The sequence below is a fragment of the Channa argus genome, chromosome 15 (assembly GCF_033026475.1).
Source record: "Channa argus isolate prfri chromosome 15, Channa argus male v1.0, whole genome shotgun sequence".
Classification (NCBI taxonomy): Eukaryota; Metazoa; Chordata; class Actinopteri; order Anabantiformes; family Channidae; genus Channa; species Channa argus.
In genome coordinates this window covers 17,771,799-17,797,649 of record NC_090211.1, presented here as the reverse complement: position 1 = coordinate 17,797,649, position 25,851 = coordinate 17,771,799, and the positions used below count along the sequence as shown (strand labels likewise).

At 40.5% G+C, this 25,851-nt stretch overlaps 1 protein-coding gene across 3 annotated transcripts in view; it reads left to right on the top strand.

Moving 5' to 3' along the window:
• The window catches only part of prkcbb (protein kinase C, beta b), a 95,604-nt gene that overhangs the window by 45,776 nt on the left and 23,977 nt on the right, over positions 1-25,851 (top strand). For all 3 annotated transcript variants that reach the window (XM_067476483.1, XM_067476482.1, XM_067476480.1), the window contains exons 6-12: positions 4,170-4,281; positions 4,379-4,507; positions 12,521-12,677; positions 13,152-13,286; positions 14,763-14,859; positions 18,778-18,921; positions 25,019-25,192. In XM_067476483.1, the coding sequence (XP_067332584.1) occupies positions 4,170-4,281; positions 4,379-4,507; positions 12,521-12,677; positions 13,152-13,286; positions 14,763-14,859; positions 18,778-18,921; positions 25,019-25,192 (948 nt within the window). The remainder of the gene's footprint in view (positions 1-4,169; positions 4,282-4,378; positions 4,508-12,520; positions 12,678-13,151; positions 13,287-14,762; positions 14,860-18,777; positions 18,922-25,018; positions 25,193-25,851) is intronic.

Here is a 25,851-nt window from a genome sequence, read left to right as displayed (position 1 = left end):
AAATGGGATTGGACAGTTGGATGGAAATGCACTTGATGTGGCCTACAGCAATGCCAGCAGTGCAAACATCTGCACACAATTTTCTCGGTAATTTGCTCATAAAATGTGATGTGATATCATCAAACCCACTCATTCTAAGCTGATAAAACACTAACAGCCATTGTTTTTCCGGTCTTTATCAAATACACTTATTAAACATTCAGTGTTTTATTGGCTTAGAAATATTGTGTTTTTTGATGTTTGTGACTTGGGTTAAGATCAGATCACATTTTATAACTGATTCGTGCAAAAAAACAGGAAATTGCAAAAAGTGCCATTACTTTTTCATGACTGTGAATACAGTTCTTAAAGTTTAGCAACAAGCACATTGATATTCGGTAATTAGCACTAAATAGAAAGTGCAATTAGCTCCCGACTGACTGAAGTAATTTAATGTCAAAGTGGACAAGAATGTTTTTTGGCCATTATAACATTTCAGCTTGATTAGTGGATGCAGAGTGTGGCGGATTGTAGAAGAAGGTAGCAGATTACAGAGGGAGAGGGTTGGGGGGAGCAAACTTATGTTACTACAGTATATTTTGAAACAGTAATACATTATAAAGCAGTGTAAGTAGTTTAATGACCCCTAAATAAAGGTAGAAATCCCCTCTCCCTTTAATTTCTATCACTGGCCTTTAACATTTTCTGTTCTTTTTTTAATCTTTTTCAGTCTCAACTAGTACTTTGTACTGTAGTGAGCATTTTCCACTCCTTAAACACAACCCTGATTTGAGGATTGATTGACAGATGTTTTGGCATTTATATGTATCTTTCTTCTGATTTGATGCATTAATCATCAACAAAAGATCACATGCTATCCTTTATAAAAGAGGAGGAGGCATGAAAAGTGACGGGGGTTTTTTGTCCCCAGTGACTGTGTTCTCTCCTCCTTTATTCCTGCTTTGTTTTGGTTCCTGATTGATCTGTGAATTTCCAGGATGTATGTATTTAATCATTAGAGTTTATAAAGAAGCAGCCGCCCTCTTTCATCAGCCCTCTGAGCACTGCCTGTGTGATGCTGCTCATCACTGGAGCTTCAGCTCTTCCCTTGTTTTTTAGTGGAACAAAAAACAAGCAGCCCCCCCTGCTTGTTTGTCCCGTCCTTGAGAAAGACGAGAAGCAGTGGAGAAACATGAGTGCGCGCGCGTACACACACACACACACACACACACACACAAATGCAAACACATGCACAGCTATGCAAAATAACCCCACACTCCTACACATAGTCACAGGCACATTAAGGCTCAACAAACACACACACACACACACACACACACACACACACACACACACACACACACACACACACACACACACACACACACACACGTACTTCTGAAGACACCTTGGGGAAGCTGGGTATAATTCAGGCACTGACTGACAAAATTAAACATTATTTTCCAGGACAGGTTTGCAGGAGTGCAATAAATCACTCGGCTCGTTTTTCTGGCTCGTGTGGTGAAATGAAATGAACGTGTCAAGTACACTTTTTACACATACTTGTAGTTTTTGTTGCCTGGATTGAAATGAAAATTGTTGGCTTTGGCAGGAACTACTTACATTTGTTGCCTTTAATCCACATTGGATGCGAGGAGATACTTTCGAAATTAATTTTCCAGTAAATAGCTGCATGTTTGTTAACTTTGATGAAGCCCCTTGGCAGAAATATATCATAACTCCTACGCTGAAGTGTCCCCCACTTCACCACACAGCCTGGATCCCTCCCAAGTGGAGTATTGGATGTTCTCACTGCTTGTGGGTTCTTGTTGTAGTCTGTTTGTGTGTAAGCAGTCTCCCAGTGATCATCAGTTACATGTAAAGAGTTAAAGCGTGTGTGTGTGAACCACTGAAACTATAGTGCTCAGATAAAGGTGTGAATGTGCACTAAGCCGTGGCTGCAGGTGCCACTCACACACACGAATGCACAGCACTCTCTCTCTCACAGACTAAAATAGCCTACACTCAGAGAAATGAAATGTTATACCGGTCCCACAAAATGTGGTTGAATAAAATGTAAAAAGAATAGCGAAATATATGCAACAACATGTTGTTAGATTAATGTAACTGCACTTGAATAATTAAGTGCGACCTCATGGAGTTATGTTCAACTAACTTCGGGCCATTATGTTCAGTGTAGTAGAGGGATGTTGCATTAACCTGACACTGTTATGTTCCCATTAATGAACACACACTGTTTGGAGTTTGTTGACTGTATGCAAGTTATACTTGCTTTGTTTAAGTTGTGGGTTGAATAAATACAACTCAAGTCACTTGACCTGACTTTTAATGATCTTTATTAATGGACTTTTAAGTGTTTTCATTCAGAACAGGTGAGTAATTTGGCATACATTATATTTTTGCCATATCCCACCGTTGAAGTTACCAGGAAGGTAAAACTAAATCCAAACCAAGAAATAAAAATCTAACTAAGCTAAATTAGGTAAAACAGAAAAATGTACAGAAAAATTACAAACTAATAATAAAGGACACCTTAAAGCGCAAAACAAATTACTATTAATTGCTTTTTAAATTACATTTTTGTGCATGTAGGAAGTGAGTACTGTTGCTGTTGGTGGATGGGTTATGTGTTGTGAAGCAGACACAGCTTTTGAAAATGCCGCCCTATGCAATGTGCACCTGTGAACAAAAATATGGAAAGTGTGTTGGGACACTCTTTACTTGGTCCATGGCCTTCAGTGCATTTTAACGAGTCAGTTAGGTTGGTTTCAATTAGATATATTTTGTAAGATTGAAATCACAATATATAATATAAATCCAATTAATCTGTCTTGTTTTTGTTCCTTAAATTTAAAATAATTTCATAGTTTCACCACAAAACCACCATGTAATGCAAGCAGCATCCATAGTTCATTTTGGCTTCTAAGTTCTTGTCAAAAAGCCTGAGAGATACCTGAGAGTAGTTCTCTCTGTCCAAAGTAATTGACAACAGAAAAGAAAAAGAAAAATAATAAAAACACAATAACCAAATTATGAAAATACTTTTATACTTTTGCTGACATCATTAGGAGAAAAAACAACAGCTCTGAACTTGTCAGCTTGTATTCAGAAAAGTCAACCAGGCAAGACCACCCTGTGTGTGTGTGTGTGTGTGTGTGTGTGTGTGTGTGTGTGTGGGTGTACGTGTTCACGTGCACACGTGTGAGTTCTTCAAACATGGCAAATTCTTTTATAAAGCAGCAGTTGGTTATGAGATGGAAAATTATGAGAGGTTTGACTGAAACTGTGATGAAGGTTTGCGTTTATAATGAAATGCAATTAGCTGCTACTGCAATATCCTGCAGTATTAATAGCGGACGATATGTAGAGTGGGTTTGTCCTCAACCTCTAGGGTTCATTCCTGGTTTATCCTCCTCACTGCTGCTTGTGAATGATCCTTATTTAAGCCACTGAACCTGAATTAGCCGTTACACCTTCGCTGGTGTGTTCTGGATTTCCCCCCCCGGAACCAATAAACTAGTTCAAATGAAACCATGTACTATTCAAGTATGTACTAGTCATCATGTACATACTTGAATGTTTTTTCCAGATAGTTGTGCACTTTTGGCCACTTTAGTGCTTCGAGACTGCACACTACATGTTAAAATGGGAGTTAGGATTATTGTAGCAGCATGATGATTGGCGGCACGGTGGTGGAGTGGTAATACGGTCTGTAATACGGTCGGTCCTCCGTTGGAATCGAACTTTTGTCTGCGGCCTGTCTGTGTGAAGTTTGCATGTTGCTTGCTTGAGTTTCTTCTGGTTTCCTCCCGCAGTCACCAAACAAACGCGTGCATGTCAGGTTACTGGTGACTCTAAATTACCCGTAGGTGTGAATGTGAGTGTGAAAAGTTGTGTATGTGTCACTGTGTTTTCCCTGAGAGAGACTGAAGACCTGTCCAGGGTGCAACATGCCTTTTGCCCAATAACAGCTGAGATAGGCTCCAGCCCCCCATGAACTTGAACAGGGTAAAGATAATGGATGTGTATGTGTGGTGGTGAAAAGACTAAAGGGAACAGATTGAAGAAGCAGGAAAACTGTAATATTCTTAACAAACATTCATTAATTCTCATTTTTTAAGATATTGCATGATGCACAAGTGAGCTGAGTTTTCTTTCTTCCTTTGCAGGACCCGAGGTCTAAACACAAGTTTAAGATCCACACTTACTCCAGCCCGACTTTCTGTGACCACTGTGGCTCTCTGCTCTACGGCCTCATACACCAGGGCATGAGATGTGACCGTACGTACTCCACCCACCCGTGTCTGGATGTCTTAGATTGATGCTGTTGAAATGAAACGATACTTAGCTTTCATTAATATATGTGTGTGTTTTCCAGACTGTATGATGAACATCCATAAGCGGTGTGTGGCCAACGTGCCGAGCCTGTGTGGGACAGACCACACTGAGAGGAGAGGTCGCATCTATATCACCGCTGAGGTCAAGACTAATGTACTCACTGTTACCAGTAAGTGTAACACACTTGCACTTATACAGACGTCAGACACTTGTCGGATTACTGTAAAATACCTGTTATCTGTCTCCCTCTGCTGGTAGATGTACAAACGTGATCCAATGACACAAAAAAGTGATTAGATTTGATTAATCTACTTAACATTTACCCAGCCCATAAGCCTTGGGACACAGATTCTAGTTTCAGGCATTTCAGGCACAATAGCTCCAAATTTGGATTTGACTTGTTTGTCTGTGGGTTGTAAATGTGATTGAGATCGGCATTGTAATGTTATAGTTACAATAGCGGAGTGGGCGTTTTTGCTGCATTCTGTTATAGCGTACTGAGAATATTGTGGGTGTAAATGTTGTAATTAGTCTGTGTCTTTCTTCTAGTTCCTCCTGCAAAACCGTGATTTTTACTTTTGTTATTAGGGACCTGTGTTGTACTGTATGTGTGTGTGAAATGTGTGTCAGGCAGGATCTAGCTTTGTCCAGAAAAACATACCATTTACCAACAAACGCACAACTCCTCACCTGCTCCCGGCAGTTGTTCATGTTTTAATAGTGTAGCTGTACACATACACTGAGGAGTGTAGTGCCGCTCAATGAGAAAGTGCTGTCTTAAAAAAAAACAAAATCAATTACTAATCATTATATGTTCATTTATTCATATTCATATTTGCATTACTTTCAGTTTTTTTTTTTACAAGATTAGACACAATCAGAGTTTTGGCGCATATTTCAGTTTGAGTCCCGCCCGTCTGTGGCCTTTCCGTGTTGAGTTTGCATTTCCTTTCTGTGGTTGTGTGGGTTTCCTCCAGGTGCTCCAGTTTCCTCCCACAGTTCAGAGACATGCATGTTAGGGTTAAGGGGTGAGTCTAACTGTAGGTGTGAATGTGAGTGTGAATGGTTGTCTGTCTGTGTGTGTGTGTGTGTCTCTGTGTTGGCCCTGAGACAGACTGGACAATGACAATGACAGTCAACCCCCATGACCATAACCAGGATTAGCAGTTACAGATAATGAATAGATGGACATTATCTGGTTAAAACTTTCTTTTAACGGTTAAGGTGTAAAGCCGTTTGTTTGTGGATCCTCATCTGGCACAACGATTAGTCTGCTTTCTGCCAATGAAACTAATCAATGTTGATTATTCAGCCATTTAAAAATGGAAGCATTGTAAAAGGAAGCGGCTGAGTTTTGCGTCACATGTTACTTGGAGACAGTTCCTTGAGGGAGGGAAAATGTTAAAGAGAAATTTCACCTTTTGCGCTTTTGCCGTGTGTTTCCTCCAGATGGCAGCAGATATTTGTACAAACCCTTCTTGGTGTCTGTCCTAGCTGAAAACACTGAATGTTTGGGGTACAGATTAAATAAAATAAAAAAAAAAATTGGAAGACGTTAGCTTTGTAAATGTGGAATATTTCCATTTAGGTGGTAAACATGTTAAATTGACACATTTTTTGAAGAATAGCCTGCACGGTCCAAGACTACATTTCACTGTAGTAGTGGGGATTACTCATCCTCAGCCTACACAAATCAGCTGTGCCAAAATCAATCTTTATGTAGTAGTTGACGAAAATAAAATTATTATTATAATTATTTGTAGTATTTCTTTCCATCACATGCTATTATTGAAAGGAGGGATTCTGAATAATTTTGCTTATCCTAATATCATTGTTAACTGATAACTATCAAGGTGTCATGTTTCTAAATTGGAATTTAAACAGGTGCAGAATCTTTAGGAATATCATACAAAGATACAATATATATGGTGTGTGTGTGTGTGCGTGTGTGTGCGCACGTGTGCCTATGTCAGCATGTAAAATTTTCCCTGCATTTTTTCAGTGCGTTCATGTGTTGTTTTTCTTTCTCACTCTTCTTTCTTCCTGGTTCTCACGCTTGCGGACACGTCATTAGCTGGGATTTACTGTGGCAAGTGATTAGTGAGCAGACTATCACACACAGACTGCTAAAGCAGCAGTAAAGGCAGAACACCACATGGGCGACACAATTAACCTAAATAAAATGCAATTAAATAAAGCTAAATTGTCGGGGAAACTGACAACCAGCTGTATTGTTTTCCTTTATTATTATTTTAGTTTAGTTTAATGTCACAGCCAACAATAACCGTATATTTCATTCATAAAGTTGAATTCTTTGAATTCTCTTTTCTTTTCACTCCTGTTCCTGCCTTCAGTGAAAAGCCCCGGAGCTACTATACTCATTTGTGTCCACAGGGGTCAGTGTGCAGCCATCAGCAGCTAGCTCCCTCATTGCAGTGGGGTAGAAAAAAAGCACAAAATGAATTGTAAAACCACTAGGATTTATGCTACAGCTTAACATAGCAGGAGCTTGTGGAAGTAGCTGCTGGTTCTCGTGTCTTTTTAATGTTTTTTTCTTTTTCTGCCTGTCTGTCTGTCTGTCTGTCTGTCTGTCTGTCTGTCTGTCTGACATCTCTTCTTGGGTGAGAGAGAGATGTGTTCAACTCAGTCTGTCCAAGCCAGAAGTTCCAGTCTTTCCTGCTGGACTTTCCATACAATACAGCATCAGCATCAACTTAAGCACTTCAGTAATTGTCCTTGAAAAGTCTTCCAGACATCTGGAGGTCATCATTGACAATCAGCTAAGCTTTACTGACCACATCTCCTCCATCTCTCAGGCAGCAGATTTGCCCTCTACCACATCAGACCCTACCTTTCTGAATATGCAACTCCTCGAGCAAAGGCTGGTCATAGCTCCCCTCCATTACTGCAGTAACCCTGCTGACTGCAGTAACCCTGCTACCAGCATGCACAAACTCCACCAGATGACCCAAAATGCAGCAGCCTGTCTAATTTTAACCAAAAGCGCTTTACAATGTCGCTTCTCATTCACCCATTTACACACACACACTCACAGACGAATGGCAGTGGCCACTGGTGGTTCGTGGACGGTTTCAGATCTCTACACTGGCTTCCAGAATTTTGCCCACAGCAGCTTCATACTCTCGCCTCCAGCGTGGTCATCTCAGCAGGACCTTCTTAGCGGAGCTCATTCATCCTGGTCTATAATTCCTCTGGCGCTCTGAGCTCCGCTAACAAAGAGTGTGTGGTGAGTGGCTGTGTGACACAGCATAAGATCCCAAGCGAAACTCTTCGACTCAGTGTTCCTACAATGGTGGAACAAGCTGCCAAACTCTGCATGCTCAGGACATTGCCACTTCAAAAGTTGTTGAACATAGAACTGCAGCTTCCCAGGTACCTAATCTAATAAAATAAATAAATAAAAAAAACAAATCTAAAAATATTTTTATATCTAAAAAGCATCTGCCAAATGCAAATGTGCACTGGGAAATTCATCTGTGATGGGGACTTTGCTTGTAGATTCAATCAAAACTATCAACTTTGACATGAAGTGACACTTTATCATTCACTTTTGTGTAAACCCCAACCCCCACCTACCCCCACCTCTTCATTCGGTTCAGTGGCAGAACAGAGGTTCTGCATCTTCTGTTACTGTAACTCAACGACTGTGCGACTAGTGCTTTGAAAGGTGCGCCCACCTTCATTTGGTCCCGACTCGCAGTGAATTGGATTAAAGAGTTCCAATAACATGCTTCAAGAAAAAAAAGCTTCAAAAAAAAAAAAAAAAAAGGAGCAGGTATAAACCTTAAAGTCAAGAAGTGTTCAGCCAATCAGGATTTCACTGGTCCTAAGAGCGGAGTCATTGTCTCCAGCTTTGGATTTGATAACCATATATTCTGGATTATTCCACTGGGAATTTAAGCACTTGTTTCTTGTCACCACTGCTTACAATATGTTAAAACATCATCCGCTTGTAGGCATTTTGTTGTTTATAGGACACTGTACTCACACCAGAACTGACTTTAATGCAGAAGGAGCAGGTTATGTTTGAAAAGTGGATTCATGCATTTGTATATGCCCGGATAAGAGAAGCATATTAAACCAAACAGCTATGCTATATTTTGGATTTTCGCTGCTGAAATACATAATCTAAAGCCTTGAGATCGGCTAGTCGCTGCTAGACTCCTACACTGCAATGATCATATACTGCCATGTTCTGTGGAGCCAGCATGGAGCGGTGGTTTATTACATGTATTACCCCTGACTAGGAAATTTGAATAATGCTCCTCCAACCTGTGGAGATTATCGAGGCTCTTGTTTACTCAAAATATCCATAATCTGTCAGGAAAAGCCCTCAGCTGAATCGCTGAAAGACTACTAAATAGAAATGAGAATCGGCCTCAGGTCATGCTGAACGAACAAACAGCTGATGTTGCACCTGGAATTTCTTAGATAACTCTGTGTGTGTGTGTGTGTGTGTGTGTGTGTGTGTGTGTTAAGCTTCAAATTTTTTTTTTCAGTGGTTTGGGATCGGGTGTAGTCAACATCAATCAGAAGTTCATTTCTTTTGGTTGATGTTTCTGTTCATATGCGTTCACATCACGTCTCCCCACTTAATCTCGCATTTTTTAAAACTCAGATCTGGGCTGTTTATCAGGCATCTTGGTGCATAGCTTGTGTTTGCATTGTTCTCAACGCTCCAGAAAAGCCAAACTGAACATATGGTATAAACATGCTCACCACTGAATGCTAATTCCATTTCACCATCCCCAAGAGGATTTTGGACTTCCTTCCTTACACCTAAGTATCCTATTTGGACTCCGATGAGGTTGTTTCACATAGAAAAAGGTGCACGGCCAAGACCCCCGTTCTGCTGTGCTCATAGTTTGTGCTGCACCGTTATCTCCACTCACCCTCCCTGCAGACACAAGTACAGACACGTTATCGCTCTCTCTCTCACACACGCACACACCTCTATACACAGACCCTTACATGCTCTTTGCCATCAGCAAAGACTTGTACGCAAGCAGGAATTTCAAACAGTACGTAACAAATACACACCGACTACTCTGTTTACTTCGCTAAGTGTCCTTAGAGACTGTTTGCCATGCTACCCTCCTCATAGCTCCCCTTGACCACCATTTGATGGTCACTTTAACTGGCATCATCTAATATTTATTGACCTGCTCTGCTCAGGGTTTAATGCTGGCTGTTGGGTCTGCGCTGTGGTTAACCTCTCGGAGCTAAGCTCAGCAAAGTGCTTTCACAGCATAAATTCTCCAGCGTCTTGAGGCTTTCACACACTAAGAGCTCACTGGGAGGGTCTCCCTTCCCTCTGGTTTGACAGGATGTTACATGATTCAAACAGTAACAGATTTGTATCTCATTTTGTTGATATAAAAGAATATTTGAGCTTTTATGATATACATGTGTCAGTCAGAAACAGCTGCAGCTATATGATGCATGTCATCATTGTGTTTGTAGTCCATGTGAACTCTGGTGCTGTGGTGACAGTAAAACAACTACTTCAGTCACTTAATGTGACATTTTTATTCTACATAATTTTCCTCCTAATCATAGTGCGCTATAATTTTTGTACAGAACATGTTGTCTTCTCTTCTATTTCTAGCAGCCCTTTTTTATTTGGGACATAAAATCCAGTTGCTGTCTCATCTAAGGCCTAAATTCCACTGTTTCTTCACTTAATTTTTGCCAATCAGACTACTAGAGAGTATTAATCTACGTGCAATAATAGAGAATAGTGTCAGTTACCATAATTTACTTTATTTTGACCATCTGCCTGCACTGTACCAATCACTCCAAGTCTTTTGCAGAACTCTTTTTAAGGTGGCTTATTTCTGATTTTCACAACAGCTCACAACAGGCTGATTGTCTGATTTCATGTTGCAACGTTTTATGATGTTTCAAATTGTTGTGATCAGAAGAAGAAAACGGGCGATTGGCCATCTATGAAGACCACGGCCATTTTTCCTTTACAACAACAAAAAAAAAAAACCCAAAAACATTCTTTCCTTGTGTGATGCAATCACAACACCAGAGCTGAGTCCAATAGGGCCCCATGACACTAGGCAGTAGACTGGATATAATTTGGAGGCAGCCCAGCTTGGGTGTGAATGCCAGTGGCACTGCTATCAGATATGTCTAGATGCTAACACTTTCAGTCACCTTCTTATGACTGAAGCTTTGAGCAAGAAGAAGCAACATTTCTATCTTTCTGCTAACTGCTTACTTAAAATGCTCCAGATAATTCGGGAAATGGCAGCGTGCTCTATCGTGGCACAGGCTCACTCACATAATCCAGACTTTGTACTAGGGGGCTCGCACGATAACTCGGGAAAACTCCAGTCCATCTCAGTTGGACATTTATGCTCTCACATACACTGCCCTCCGGTAAAGTCCGTAGAAGATCAGGATTCCAGCCGCTGTGTGAAAGTGCCCACTGAATGAACCGGGAAACTCTTGCAGCCAACCTCAACTGGAAATAACCAGGCCTTCCACTCTTTGTCCTTACATTGTGGAGCAAGGTCCAGGTGCTTGGCGGCTTTCAGTTCCGAGGGCTCTTCGCGTCTGTCTTTCCACCACGACCGTTCGACCAGTCGAATGGTCCTGTTCACCTCTTCAGAACATATGACTATATCTGGCCTCAGGGATGTTTGGACAAACTGGGGAAAGAGTAGTGTTCTTCCCAGGTCCACCCTCATCTCCCACGATCGTGCCATCTGCAAGGGGGTCTACTTATTGGGAAAGCTGGCTTCTTCCAGTCCCTAATGAACTGGATTTGTATGACTACTTTCTCGTGGGCTTTTTCTGTTTTATATTTATAACTTAACACTCTTTAGGTTTAAACACAATAAAGTCAACTACAAGTGTGAAAATATTGTTTGTGTTTTACTATTAATAACTGATATACAAAGCTCTTAGTGCTGTGTAAAACATGAAACATCTTTTAAAACCAGAGTGTAGCAGTGAACAGAGATCCAGAAAGACGTGTTTCATGCTTTTACATTTGTAGATGGATTTCTCATGATCCCCTGCTCCCGAGTTATTCAGTGCTGCCCTCTCTTTTGAGTATTGGAGGAAGAAAAATGGGAAGCTAAAAGGTTTCACTTGCTGCGTTCACATGGTGTCAGAAAGCTCACTATAAAAGCCATGTTTCATTCCCTGCAAAAAGACTACATGAAAGACATTACTGAGCTACACCAGCTAAGTACTTCGTGAGATATGTGTGTGTGTGTGTGTTTATCTGTGAGGGGGGAAAAGCTTTGTGTGTGTATGTGTTCTTTCCCAAGTGAGCTGCCTAAGTCACAGCAGCACCAGCCTTGATTCTGGTAATTGGACGTGACCTCACAACTTGACCACGAACAAAACTGCACGTACACACGACGATTCAAAACGCAGTCACAGGGGAGTTTACGCCACTGGAATACAATTATAGCTCAATAACAGACAACCACAAAAGAAGGATTAGTGTTGGGAATGGCAACCTTTATCTGTCTATATGGACCTTACAGACGTGTTGCACTGGGTGTTGAAGACCTAAGAGTTTGTAATGTGTTTGTTTATGTGCCTAGTTCAGTAATTCTTAATTTAATAGTAGTTTTAAGAGGAAAGTTGTGTCATTAAAATTATGTTGTCAGTGTGTTGTGTTGTCAGTTTTATATACGTATATATATATGAAATATACATACATAGACACACACATACACACCACCCCAAACTTACAATTAAGTGCTGCAAACCTGCTACAAGTGCTTTTTAAAGTCACTGACAAGTTAATTGCAGGTTCTAAATGAAATTCCAAGCGGCACGGTTACACCGATTCATGTGCACGAGTACAGTGAGTGTTGTGTTTGGACTTTCCTGCTATTTTCATTTATGCACACTATCCAAAGCATGGGTATGAATACAAGGGTTTGCTGATTAGTACTGTAATTATATTCTTATTATTGTTATTGACTTGGGAAATTGGGATTAACAAAATAACATTGATCCTAAAACCTCTGCTATCACACATCCAAAATCACTTACTTTCTGCTCCTGATGCTGAAGCTACTTGAACTAAAATGAATTTAACTCTAACTCTTCTCACCATCTCAGCTTTTTCTTTTATCTCTCACCTTATTCTTCTTCTCCCCTTTCTTTCTTTCCCTTCTACCTTTAGTCAAAGAGGCCAGGAATCTGGTTCCTATGGACCCCAATGGTCTGTCAGACCCCTACGTGAAACTTAAACTGATCCCAGATCCCCGCAGTGAGAGTAAACAGAAGACCAAGACCATAAAGTGCTGCCTCAACCCTGTCTGGAATGAGACTTTTAAATTGTAAGAGCATGTTTGGTGTTTCTTCTTTCTTTTCTCCTCAGATTTATCTTGTCTTTCATCTTTCTGTGAGTAACCACTGGGGCTCATTTAAAAACATCTGGCTCCTTACATTTATAAATCCTAGCTTGTGGGGTCGGTTACTGCAGTTGGCTCCAATTACAGTCTAAATAAGTCCCATCACAGTTCACATGCAAGAAAGCATTTTCAGGCATCTGGGTGCAGATGTTCGACTTGAAAGGCACTTTTGCACTTAACAACTAACAATAACAAACTGGATAGATGACAAAATTTAAATAGCAACAGACGGCAATTTTTCTTTTAGGCTGTTTGGGAAATGAGGTGAATCTGATCACAAGATGAATGACACTAGGTGCCGTTCATAGGCTGCAAATTATTGTGGAAGGACACATAAGGAAACAGTGAATCCAATCTAAAGCTAATCCAGATGTTAATTGACCTTGTTTTTCCTCCCAGCCACCTGAAGGAGTACGATAAGGACCGCCGTCTGTCAGTGGAGATTTGGGACTGGGACCTGACCAGCCGCAATGACTTCATGGGATCATTGTCCTTTGGCATCTCAGAGCTCCAGAAACTAGGAGTTGATGGATGGTGAGATGAAAGGTGGAGGAAACTTGGGGAACGGCACAGGTAGAGAAGGAAGGGCGAAGATGACCTTGGTGCACTGTTGGAGAAATACTTCTTTTTTTAATCTTGGTGATATTCGGAGCCAAAGCATCTCTTCCCTTTCTCTTTATCTCTGCTTCCTTATCACTCCACCACCCTCCCTCCCCCGTCTCTCTATAGTTCAGTCTCTATATCTTCGTATCTTCACTTTTTGCTGATGCTGCCCTGTCAGGGATTTTAATGAGATGCCAACGTTTGAGGTGGAACGATGGAGGTGGAGGGATGCCATTTCAAAAAAAAAAAAAAAAAAAAAGAGAGAAAAAAGATTTTTAAAACAGAGAGAACCTGTGCAAGTGTGTTTCCATCTGTAGCGATGTGCAGTAGGGCCTTAAACCTGAGGTTCTGCATTACATGGCCTTTTTGGTTAAAGGAAAAGCAGCCGTGCCACTGCATTTTTTGGATCCCTTGAGATCATACACCTTGTTAGCCCTGTTAGTAGAACATTGGTGTAGCCAAGGGGGGAGATGACTAGTGCCTGCATGAGGAGTGAGGAAGAATATTCACAAAGGGAAACATTGAGAAGGGCAGTTAATCTCATCTTTCTGAAGTCTGCATGAAGAGAGACAGAAGAGATGTGGTCAGTGTCATCTACACTGAACAATAGCGTTAGACAGTTTCAAATTTGCTGACTAATAATGTAATGTAGACTTATTTTGAGCCTCAAAGTTTGCGACCCTACCACCAGGCTGAAGCCGAAGGCCGAGGTTTCCATGGTAACGGTAAGAGACGTTTGATCAGTGGCACCAAATGACATGGGGAAAACCTTGCTCATAATATTTTTATTTAACATGTCACAGTATGGGAGGGTGTTTTGTGTTGTGACTGCATCCTTTTGCACTACAATCAAATCTATTTTATTGCATAGATACTGTAGCAAATTTCTGGTAATATGTTGATTTAAAAATGACTGAATTTGGTGAATCCACCAAACTGAGGTCAGCAGTATTTCAATTAATTAACAATGTAACGCACCTTTATTTCGAATATAGCTACAGTGTAACTACAATTTCCAGTCCTTGGTGTCAGTAAGAGAATTGATGGGATGAACTGGTAAAAGAGATGGAAAGTAAAAAGTTGCACCCATCATTATGTGCTGCAATTAAGATTAGGTTGGACTAATACCTCATTACTCAGGTAATGGGTCCAATATGAGTAACGTCCTCCTGTGTGGTGAAATGAGCATCTCAGCTTCGTTTTGGGGTCCATCAGGCTTTGCTAGATCACCGTGAAGGAGAGTGAATTAGTAAAAAATCAGTGATTATCTTTTGGACCTTAAATCCGCGCATTAGCTGACAGCAGCTTTGGCTAATGGCAGCAGTTAAATGCTTAAATTCTATAAATTAATTGGAAATTGATTTGACTGGAAAGGTTCTCTCTCTCTCTCTCTTTCTCTCACTTCAGGTTTAAGCTGCTCTCCCAGGAAGAAGGCGAGTACTTTAATGTCCCCGTTCCTCCAGAGGGGGAGGAGGGCAACGAGGAGCTACGGCAGAAATTTGAGGTGTGTGCACGTTGGTGGCTGCAGCCTGTTTGTGTTTTTGTTTTTTTTTGTTTGGTTTTTTTTTTTTATCTGGATGTGTATGTATCTGTGCTGCATATGTTTGAATGTGTTGCTATGGTAGGCACGTAAATGTGTGTGTGCTCGGCGCATCTTGTGTGTCTGAGTGAGAGCCTCTCTGGGAGAGCTGTTAGCACTTGGCAGGCACACTTATAGCACCATCCGGTCTGGCACACTGCAGGTCCAGACGTGTGTGTGTGTGTGTGTGTGTGGCTGACCAAAAGGCCCACTCATCAACCCATTTGGCAGAGGAAAGGATAACCCCGCTCATTTCTTTTCCTCTTTCTCTCTTTTTCCCTTTCTCCTTCTTTTTGACAATAAGCTGCAAAACATCAAAGACTCCCCCCATAATCTGTTGATCAGATTGTTTGGGGACGATTTTTCTATTGTTTGCTGCTGCAGCTTCAGATGTGCTTTTAAGTCGAGGTTTCAGTGAAACCTCAAGAATATTTTGCTAATAGTTAGATGAGCTACAGCCAGCAACTGACTAGGTTAAGGAAACTAACTGCTTGGCTGGAAAAACAGAGGAATCATGTTAATCATGTTAAGCACTAATGTTTACATTTTTTGAGGATTATTCCTAATCATAATATTTATTTATTTTTTATTATTTTATTTCGGTGAATTGTTTCTATTTCTAAGGCAAAATGAACTGTGAAGTACAACAAAGGTTTTGTCAACAATAGTATTTACTGCTCAGTAAAATATACAATTTCCAATGATTAATCTAATATTATGTTGTTGCAGTGCGGCTGTCATATTATTTCTCATACCATATTCTATTTTTAACACATTACTGTGTGATAAACACGCACAGGAAAAAGCCAAAATCTCTAATCTTAAAACGACACATCGAAATCTATTGCGAAATATAATAATTATGGCGGGTTTTTGGCAAACCGACGCTCCCTTGTTTAATTTTCTCATCTCTAAAATTGGGAGCATTGTATTGTGGTATTGTTACGAGAAAGTAGGGCACATGCTATGTATTCTGCTTTGCATTGTTGCATTGTGGGATAGTTTGAGTGCACTTTATACGGTAGTGGACACATTTTACACACTCAACATTCGGACACTACTACAAAATTAGAATCACTTAGAATGGTCATTATGCTAATATAAAGGGATCCATACCTGTAGCCTGTGATTGGTTTTCTAAGACACACTATATACATTTTTACTGCCGTGTCATGAACAAATTCAAATAGTACGTAACTGTAAAATTTCTTTTTAACATGGTTAGTCATGAGTCTGAAACATACCAGCTTTTTGTGGAACTACTGTAGCCTTCTATCCTCAATTTCTCTTCTTTCAATCACCTTCCTCTCCTCATTTTGCTTCCCCCTCTCTCCATCAGTTATCTGTTATGACCTCCATCACCTCCAGTCCCCCGCCGTGGGTCTCTTTCTTTATCTGTTTTTCTTCCCTTCCATCTTCTCAAGGTCATGGTCTTCAGACGTTTACTGAGATTCTCAGGGGGCTGGCTCTCTCTCTCTCACACACTCACACACACAGAGTTGTGAAGACAGCCTCTAGAGTGAAGTTCTCAGAGGCACTGGGACAAACAGAGCGATTTGACTGAACTGCATGTCTCCATTTAACCATATTTAGAATCTCTCTCTCTCTCTTTTTCTCTCTCTCGTTTAGTCTCTCTCTCGCTCTCTCTTTCTCACACACACACACACACACACACACACACACACACACACACACACACACACACACACTTGAAGTATTGTGGATATACACACAAACACCACATTCAGTGGCAATCACATTTAAACTATTTTGGACATGAATAATGTCCTTTTACTCCACTGCTGTAGTTTCAAGTTACTTAAATTTGCCCTCCTCTATTTCACTTTTCCTTTATTTGTTGGCTCTTGTTCATTTAATTCGTTTTCCCTTTTCTCTCTTTTTTATTACGTGCATGCAGGGAGCAGAATTAAAGGAGAGTGAGAGGGGGGAAGTAGAGGAAATATAAAATGGAATTGAGGCACAGAGATGAGAGAATAAGACAGATGCACAGGCAAAAGGACAAGATTTATGGAGAGCAAGAGGGACATGTTTCCATCTACTGTAATTATCAAATCAATTATACGTGAACTTTAATTAACTTTTGATAAATTGGAGCAAACAAATCATGACGCAGTATGTGTCATAAGTTGGTGATAATTCACTAACAGCTGGCGACGGTGACTTTGTAGCTATTTTACCTCTGATCTTTTGACTCTTCTGTAGTTTCATTCACCCACTGGGACACATCATAGGTGTGAGGACATCACAGAGTCATTTCAAACCCATAGTCTCCACTAGACAATTAAATGTTTATTAAAGTCATGAGTAACTGACAGCATTTCCACCACTGCAGGTTTAACGACAAAAGGAAAAAGACATCTCAAGTCAATATGAGGCCATTGTATTAGATTTTCCTGTCTCCATCCATCCATTATCAAAGTAATACTTGTGCTGTGATGCCTTCAGCCCGATATTATGACTGCTCCTCGGTGTGTGTGTGTACAGTATGTACCTGTGTTTGTGTGTGTACCTGTGTTTGTGTCACAACAGATGGAGACAGATAGAGCCTTTTATCCATTGATGAGTCAAGGACCGTATGGGCTGCATTACACACCCACACACAGAGAGAAGCAGAGTAATCGTTTCTTCACTCTGTCAATTTCAAGACAAGAGCCTCAATGTGGATTAGCTATTTAAGATAAAATCGCCTAAAATAAGATGTAAACATCCTGTACTGTCCATCTGTTTCTGTGTCCGGCTGTTTAGTTAATGTTTTAAAATAATTTCTTAATAAAAGCATGGATCATTAACGGGGAGAGAAAGTATCTTAAAACTGGACAAGAGCGTGACAATGATAACTAAATCACTGAAACAGAGTGAAGCACAGAGAGAGACAGGTGATGGGCGTAAATGGAAAGACAAGTCAGAGACAAAACATGTTTATGGAGATGAAGTAGAAATGAGTTATTTTGGAGAGAGAGTTCCAAAATGTTTGGTGAGTAAAGTAGGAGAGAGCGCTTGAAGGACAAAAACAAGGGATGTGGTGACAGTTATAATTGAATAGAGTGGCAGACTCACAGGGAGCCCATGTTTGTTATGGAAAGTGTGAAATGGGGTGCAAAGTGCCTGCACAGAATGAGTAAAATAAAATGAAAGAAAAGGCTAAAATCCTTACCCTTTTTTTTTTTTTTTTGCTGCTTCCACCTCTCTAACTAAAATGTTTTTTTCTGTGCTATTAAAATGGTAAAGACAATGAAAAAGTCACCTTACCAACAAAAGTTGCACAATAAATTTGGCAGTTGTTAAAGGTTTGTGGTCGACCCAAGATGTCCGTCGCCTGGTGATTAACTGTTATGAGTCAACAGTTCATTTATTTATTGTAACTATTAGAAATGCCATGTCTTCTCCTTCTTATTATTATTTAAATTATGTTTTAGCATATTAACCATTAGCACAAATTCTTAGGGCAATATAATTTGGTGCATTTGTATTTGTATTTTTATTGGTTTTACTTTCAGAATAGTTTTTTTCTTTGTCTCATAGATGTATGCAAATTTATGAAAGCTTTAGCTATTTCTGCTCTGAAGCAGTGGTCCTTGATCATTTTCTGTCCGCCTATTTATTTGTGATAGTTATAATAAATAGCAATTCCATCAACATTTGCAAAATGAATCACTGGTAGTTAAATTAAGAAATAGAGCCTCTAAATCAGGAAACCAATAGGACACATAGTAAAGAGTAAATCTCTTATTTTCTTTCCAAAATACTGCTGAAAAGCTGTAGCCTCTTTGAATGAAAGGTGTTGCCTAATGTGGCCCCCTGTCATCTCTTTCCTCCTTTCAGAGGGCTAAAATCGGCCCAGGCAAATCCACAGAAGGAAAATCAGCCAATGCTGCTTCCCGGTTCGACTCCAATGGCAACCAAGATCACATGAAGCTGTCTGACTTTACCTTCCTGATGGTGCTGGGAAAGGGCAGCTTTGGCAAGGTGAGGTCAGCATTTTTATGCGTGTGTACATCTGTTTTGTCTAGTACTCGGTCTGTTAAATGTAAATTTAGCCTTTCAGTTGTAGGAAAAAACCTTGTTGCCTATTCTGTCAAAAGTTGCAAAAGCTTAAAGTTGCACTTCAAGATCAAAGCTCCAGACTCTGGTATTTTCTATTCAAAACCTGTCATTTCGGAGTCTGCCGCAGATCGTTCGTCTCAGCATGATAACGCCATTCGATCCATCTATCACAGGGGTGACATATACAGGCGATTAGTTGTCTTTTAAAGTTGACCAGTCTTTAGACTGTTAGAGGAAGCCCGAGTACCCAGAGGAAAGATGCAGGTGCAGGGAGAACATGCAAACACCTCCCATGCATTTGCAGGCTTAGTTAATTACAAAGAAATATGTGGTAGTCATGCACATGTCAACACACCTTAACTCGTGATATTAGCACTCTGTGTTCTTTAGTGTGAGCATTTCTGTGTTTTTTTCATGCAATGGAGCTACGCACATTAGTTTACATGAAATAAAAGATGGACAGAGTCCTGGGTAGAGAGAGAGAGAAGGAAATGAAAGTGATGAACAGGTAGACAGAGATAGATGAAGGGAAAAACGGCAAAGGGGATGATGTGACACGTGGAGAGAGTGATGAAAGCAGAGAGAGACAGATGTGAGACGATGGTGGCAGGGTTGACATGAATGAATTGAGACAGAGGGAAAAACGTCTGACTGAATGAAAAGCGGAGAATTAAAAAAGGAGGAGGGCTTGGTGAGGGAAAACTGTCGCGAATGAATGAAAATCACGACAAGAAACAGAATCGAGTAAATGGTGGGTAGAGCAGTATGGTGGAGAGCCGGGGGGGGGGGGGACAGAGAGAGACCATTGTCTGTATACCAGACCTGTGTGCCAGCTGCCTGTTTCCATGGTAACAGGCATTTAAAGCTACACCGATGCATCAGCGACTGAGTCTGGCGTTGATCGTTACTGGAATATCCAGCACACACACGCATGAGTAGAGTGTCTGCAGAAACACACCTGTGCACCCTGGGTATACAGAGAATCACACATGCATACATACATGTACAACACTGTACTCGGCAGCAGCTGATCTCGAGAATAAAGACGCACAGGTGCGAGTTGTGTGTCCGTGTCACTTACGTGGTTCTACAGATTTGCGGGGGAGGCTGGTACCTGAGGACATCTGCATCACAATACTGCTGCAACCTCTCTCTGTGGACATACCATCATGATAACGCACGTGCACATACACACTAGGATTTCAAAGGCAGAAACCGAGAAACGCTGGTTTCAATTTCTTATGTTTAGTATGTTTATGTTACAGAATTGTGCGTACTTTGGTCTTAGCACCAGTGACTTAGGCCTTTTCAACACCTAATGTATGTTACTGACAAAAGCGATACACCCTCTTCTACTAATACAGGGATTAATCCCAATTCATCTGGTGCAGGTCACTCAAACTGTGTTTCATTTGCCCTTTTGGTCTCATTTGTACGAGGGCTGTCACCTGAACCCGCGGTCAACAACACCTGAAACAGAGAACTTAAGCAGCATATATCCAGGCCAATTAATTGGAAACCATAGTAACCAGAGCAAGAAAAAGAGTCACAGGAACGTGTTGACCTTTTGCCCAACTCTGTGTATTGTAGCAGTCTCTCTGTAAAGCCATAAATGTTCTCCTGCTTTAATACTATGGCACAAAATACCACCTCATTTTTCTGTCTTCACTTCAAATAATATTACTCACAATTAGTTGTTTCCTCTTTGTGACACCAGAGAAAATCTAATACATGAAGGTCGAGTGAAGTGCTGCATGACCTGCTGTCGTCCTGCCAGAATTTGACCTGGGTCCACGTGGTGCTGATGATGCAGGATGACTTCACCCAAACTGTCCAACCTGTCAGTTTACATGGCCTCATTGTTACAGCTCATGCTTAGTTCGTCAGAAGGTGGTGTGAACACCAAGTATAGCAGAGCTAAAAGACAGTGCAAACTACATACATTGTGAGCAATACATGTGCATAGAGTAAATCAAAACATGGTGTTTCCATATTACACTTTCCAAAGGGTTTGATCACTTCCCCAGAGAAGACACTGGGGAATCATCTGAATGATGACAGAATAAAGTACCACTACAGTAACACACCGCAAACATGACTCATGTCAGTGGGGACTGCTGTTTAAGTAAGATACAGTATGTGTCATGTGGTTACAAACAGCAAGTTCACTGCTATCTAATATGGATATTGAATTATGGCTGCAAAAAAAGCACTTTCTTAAAGACCAACTTCCCCAATTTTCGACTTCCTTTCTACATTTATGGTTCAATAGTTAAAAAAAAAAGTTTCTCCGTTCTCCTTCCATTAAATATCTCTCTGCTTTTAGTTGAAAAACCCCTGCAGGTGGTGTCGTCTGGGGATTATGTCATCCAGTAGAGTAGCTTCTGTTCAGATGACGTCTTCTGGAGGAGTCGGTTTTAGTTCAGTTCAGTGTCATCGGAAAGAGTTTTTTGACGAAGGATGTTGACTATAACCTTCGTAGTCAGAATAACCAGGTGACGTCACCTGAACTGAAAACTCCTTCAAATGACATCAAGTGGATTAGGTAAATTCCCATAACCAGAACCATAAGAAGCAAGTTAAAAATGGGTAAAGTTGTTCTTTAAGCACATTAGCAGCACTCAGATCTACAGTGAGGCTCTGCTTTGGTAGAGATAAGGGGCTACATAGACTATATGATGCAATAGAGTTTAGAATAATAGAACACAGCCCACTGTAATACACCACAATGCAGCAGCATGCAGTGCAGCAGAGTGTGGTTTCATTTACTTTCACTCTGCAAGGTCAGCATAGAAAACACAATGACATAATTTATGACATATGACAGTTAATATCCTCTGGACTTCTTTTCTGTCAAATAACTTTCGTGGATAAAAAGGTGCTGTCGGCAGTGGAACATGCTTTAGCACAATAGACAGTTTGTGAATGACACTGTCCCTAAAATGACATTGAGTTAGACACTAAATCTCCATCAGATGGTAAAACGCAACTCAAAAGCTAAATCCTTTAGATTATAGCATATGTGTCTTAAATTTGCCCCCATATTTGTCATGTTTTCACAATCTCCTGTTGTTTCTTTTGTGCCCTTTGCAGTCGTACTCTGCAGAGGCTTTTTCATTTTTGATCAAACCCGATGGTTTTATGTCTTCTATCACTTGTCCTTGTCCTTGTGGTTGCACAAAATGAGCCCTAGGCCAGATGGTGTTTGCTCCTCTTTATTTTAACTTTATAGAGTTTGTATTTGCATAAAGTCACACTGACACCATATGGGATGAGTCCATGCATTCACAGTGAGACACACTGTCTCTCTGCGTATGCTTTTGTCAAATGACACCAGCAACATACGTCCAAAATCCATACATATTTAAAGCTTAATGCCAAATATCACAGTGCATTGAACATTTTTGAACTGGATCTGCCCCCTATGCACACACACAGACACACACACACACACACACTCGACTATGTGCCTTTGTCCGTCTGCACTGCTCTCCCCGTAGATCCCCAAACCCAATAATCCTTCTATATTAACATACCTGAATATTTATAACACATAAACAGGAAAGCTGCAAAGTTCCAAATCTCATGGGGTGGAAAGAAATTATAAAGTGGACACAAGGTCAGTCTTATTCTGTATTCTTGATGGCGTTCGAGAGACTTATGACGGCGAGTTGTTTTCCATTTTCATCATTAAACTTATTCAGCAACTTATAACGAATGAGCCGGTAACGGTTCTGCTCCCAGCTTCTTGACTGCACATGTTGTTGGCAGACATACAGTCTGTCAAGCCTGTGTTGGTTTGGTTATGCAAAGAAACTCTGTTGCCTTGCTGGTGCAATGGTACATTAAATACTTTCTTACAGTAGAACTTAACTTGGGGAGTTGAGTAGCTATAAAATTTTCCCAATCCAAAAGTTCACCTCATATTTCATGCAAATTAACTTAAGAAATGTTAATAAAAGGTTGAAATATGAAATACAGTTGGATGAAAGAGGTCTCAAAACTCAATTACCCTTGTGGGAACTACTACAAACACACCATGCGTGGCAGCTCCGTCAGTTTTCCTCTACGTTATTCTTGTCATCTCTCCGCTTTGTTTTAAGATAAAGTGTGAAAGTACTTTTATTTAAGGATGGTAGGAAGGGGAAAGGTAGGGGGTGAGGCAACTGGCTCCAGCAGAGTAGTTCTAACCAAAGAGATTATATATGTGCTGATGAAACACATAAGTTCCAGCTTTTCTCTGTCCGTGGCACTGCAGAGAATTCTTTGGTAGACCACTGCGTAAAAAAAGAATATAAAGTAAAGACACATATATATAAATATAAAGATTCGAGGATGTTACCGCTAATGGCCAATAAATACACGGACTCATTACCTTCATGTGAAACAACCTTTTCTTACCTAGCTGAGTCCGTGTTTCCAGTATGAGCTAAACTGTTCATTGCTATTACCTTAAATTCAACAGACACATATGCACACGTGTGTTTTTTTTTTATCTAGCCAAAATCCCCACATACAGATTTCAGTCCTGACAGTTGAGATTTTCTGAGCCTGTTCGCAAGCCTGCTTCAACTTGTATGAGACCACCTGTGAACCGAGACTTGACCCACATTTGGTCCTGCTATTTCCAGCAGTTACAGGATTAATCAGGAAAGAAGAGGAGAGGAGAGTGGGATGGGAAAGAAGAGGAGACCCTGAGAAACACGAGGGCAAAACAGGTCGATGACGAGGAGAGAGGGAAGACGAGACGGGAGCAAGTTTGTGTGTGGGAGAGACGGCGAGCGAAGCCTGACCTTGGCTGGAAGATGCAAACTGCCGAGTGCACACACAAACCATATGGACGTGCACAGCACTGCACACTGGGTGCATTTTGGCATCTCTCTGTTCCAACAGCCAAAGGAATAAGCAGCCTCACTAGACATGAAACCATCATTCACGCTGTTTATTTCTATATGCTGAATTTCATTTGTTGTGCGTGTGCTTTGTGTGCTTGTGTTTGCTTCTCACCGGTGCGAACACAAGCAGATGTGCTCATTAGACATCCCAATTAAAACAAATAGGATTCTGAATTGCTTAACTTCTGCCAGTCTCTTTTTGAGTCTGTGGCCTCCTCTAACCTTCACTTCCCCTTTTCAAAATTTCTCCCACTTTTTCTAATCCCACTCTCTTCACCCATCCCGCTTCCTTCATCTCCACCCTCCCCCGCCCCCGACCGTGTGCCCTAAAGATCCTGAGAAAGAATTGTGAAATGAACTCGGTCTGCTCCCTCTTTCTGTTCTGACTTTTTCTCCTCCTGGATGTTGGTGAAGGGCAAAGAGTCTTATTAGAGTAGCACTACATTCACTGCCTTATTTTTTAATGTTGCAGCTAGCAAAGATGGAGATTATTTTAGTGGCCTCATTCTGTTTTGAGAATCTAATAGTTATATATTTGAATTACTTTATGTACTGCTGTGTAGCCAAAACAATATTGTTTAAATCGTGACAAAATTTCAATATTTGCCTCTTACATGCAGTAAAGTTGACGTACCAAGTAGTAAAATATTGTCTGAAGAAATGTCTCAAAATTGTATTTAAATGTATTTTCCTTCCACGGCTGCTCAAAAATGAGACCGTGCAGACTGACACAATCTATGACCAACATTTTATTTAATGCTTCTTGTAGAGTGAAATGCAGTAAACTTCCAAAATATTTTTTATTACACTGTGCATTTTAATTTTTTCTTTCCCACCTTCCTTTCCCTGTGATTTTTCCTCTTGTCCTCAATGTTTTTACTTTGACTGTTTGACTAAAACATAAAGAAGCTTTTATTTAGTTCTCCACCCCTTTACCTCTGCCCTTAACATTACCTGCCTTCCCTGCCGATTCTCTCTCTCTTTTGATCTCTATTTCCTCTTTGAACCTTTCTTTCCCCCACAGTAATGTTGGACTAAAAAGGAGGAGAAAGATTTTTTGAAAATTGATGAATTTATTTTTCTTGCACTTACTCTATGGCCTCTCCTTTCCTTTTGCTCTCTAGGTGATGCTGGCAGAACGCAAAGGGACTGAGGAGCTGTATGCTATAAAGATCCTAAAGAAGGACGTTGTGATTCAGGATGATGATGTAGAGTGCACTATGGTGGAGAAGAGGGTGTTAGCCTTGTCTGGAAAGCCCCCGTTCTTAACACAGCTGCACTCCACTTTCCAGACTATGGTAGGTGGGCCAATGTACAGCATTGTCTCAGCGGTCATACAATGTAGAGTGAATATATTTTCATGTTCTATGAAAAGCAACAGCCCATTTTTACGGTATATATTGTTGCCGTGGTATCTTCTTGTTATAGCATTTGTTTTAAGCTCATGTAACATTATTTTGGATATGGTTAGATTTCCATCAAGATATCTAACATGCATTGTATTCTAATGTCCACTCATGTTGAATGGATGAAATGGATGTTGCATTTGGGTAGTGAGCAAAATAAATGGCAAAATGCAATTGACAGAGGTAAAACACTACTACTAAGCACCAGTGCTTCTGTTTTTATGCACATTTGTAAGAAAAAAGCTGAACTTGAAAAAAGTATCAAAAGGGCTTTTATTTTGAAATGGTATTTCAAAAGCTGCAGCATTCGCAGTAGATAGTAAGTCTGGAGACTTAAAACTATCACAGAAATGTAAACCAAGGAGCCCAATATGATGCAGGTAGCAGCTGCACCTACAAATCTATGTTAAATTTTGTTTTATTATTTTTTTTTATTATTAACAGCTTGTGCAGGACATTGACTTCCTCTTAGTAGGAAATGTTTGCTGGTTTAGTTGCAAGCACATGTTTTTCACCTTTTTTGAAAAAATCTCACTGAATTTTTCTGCATT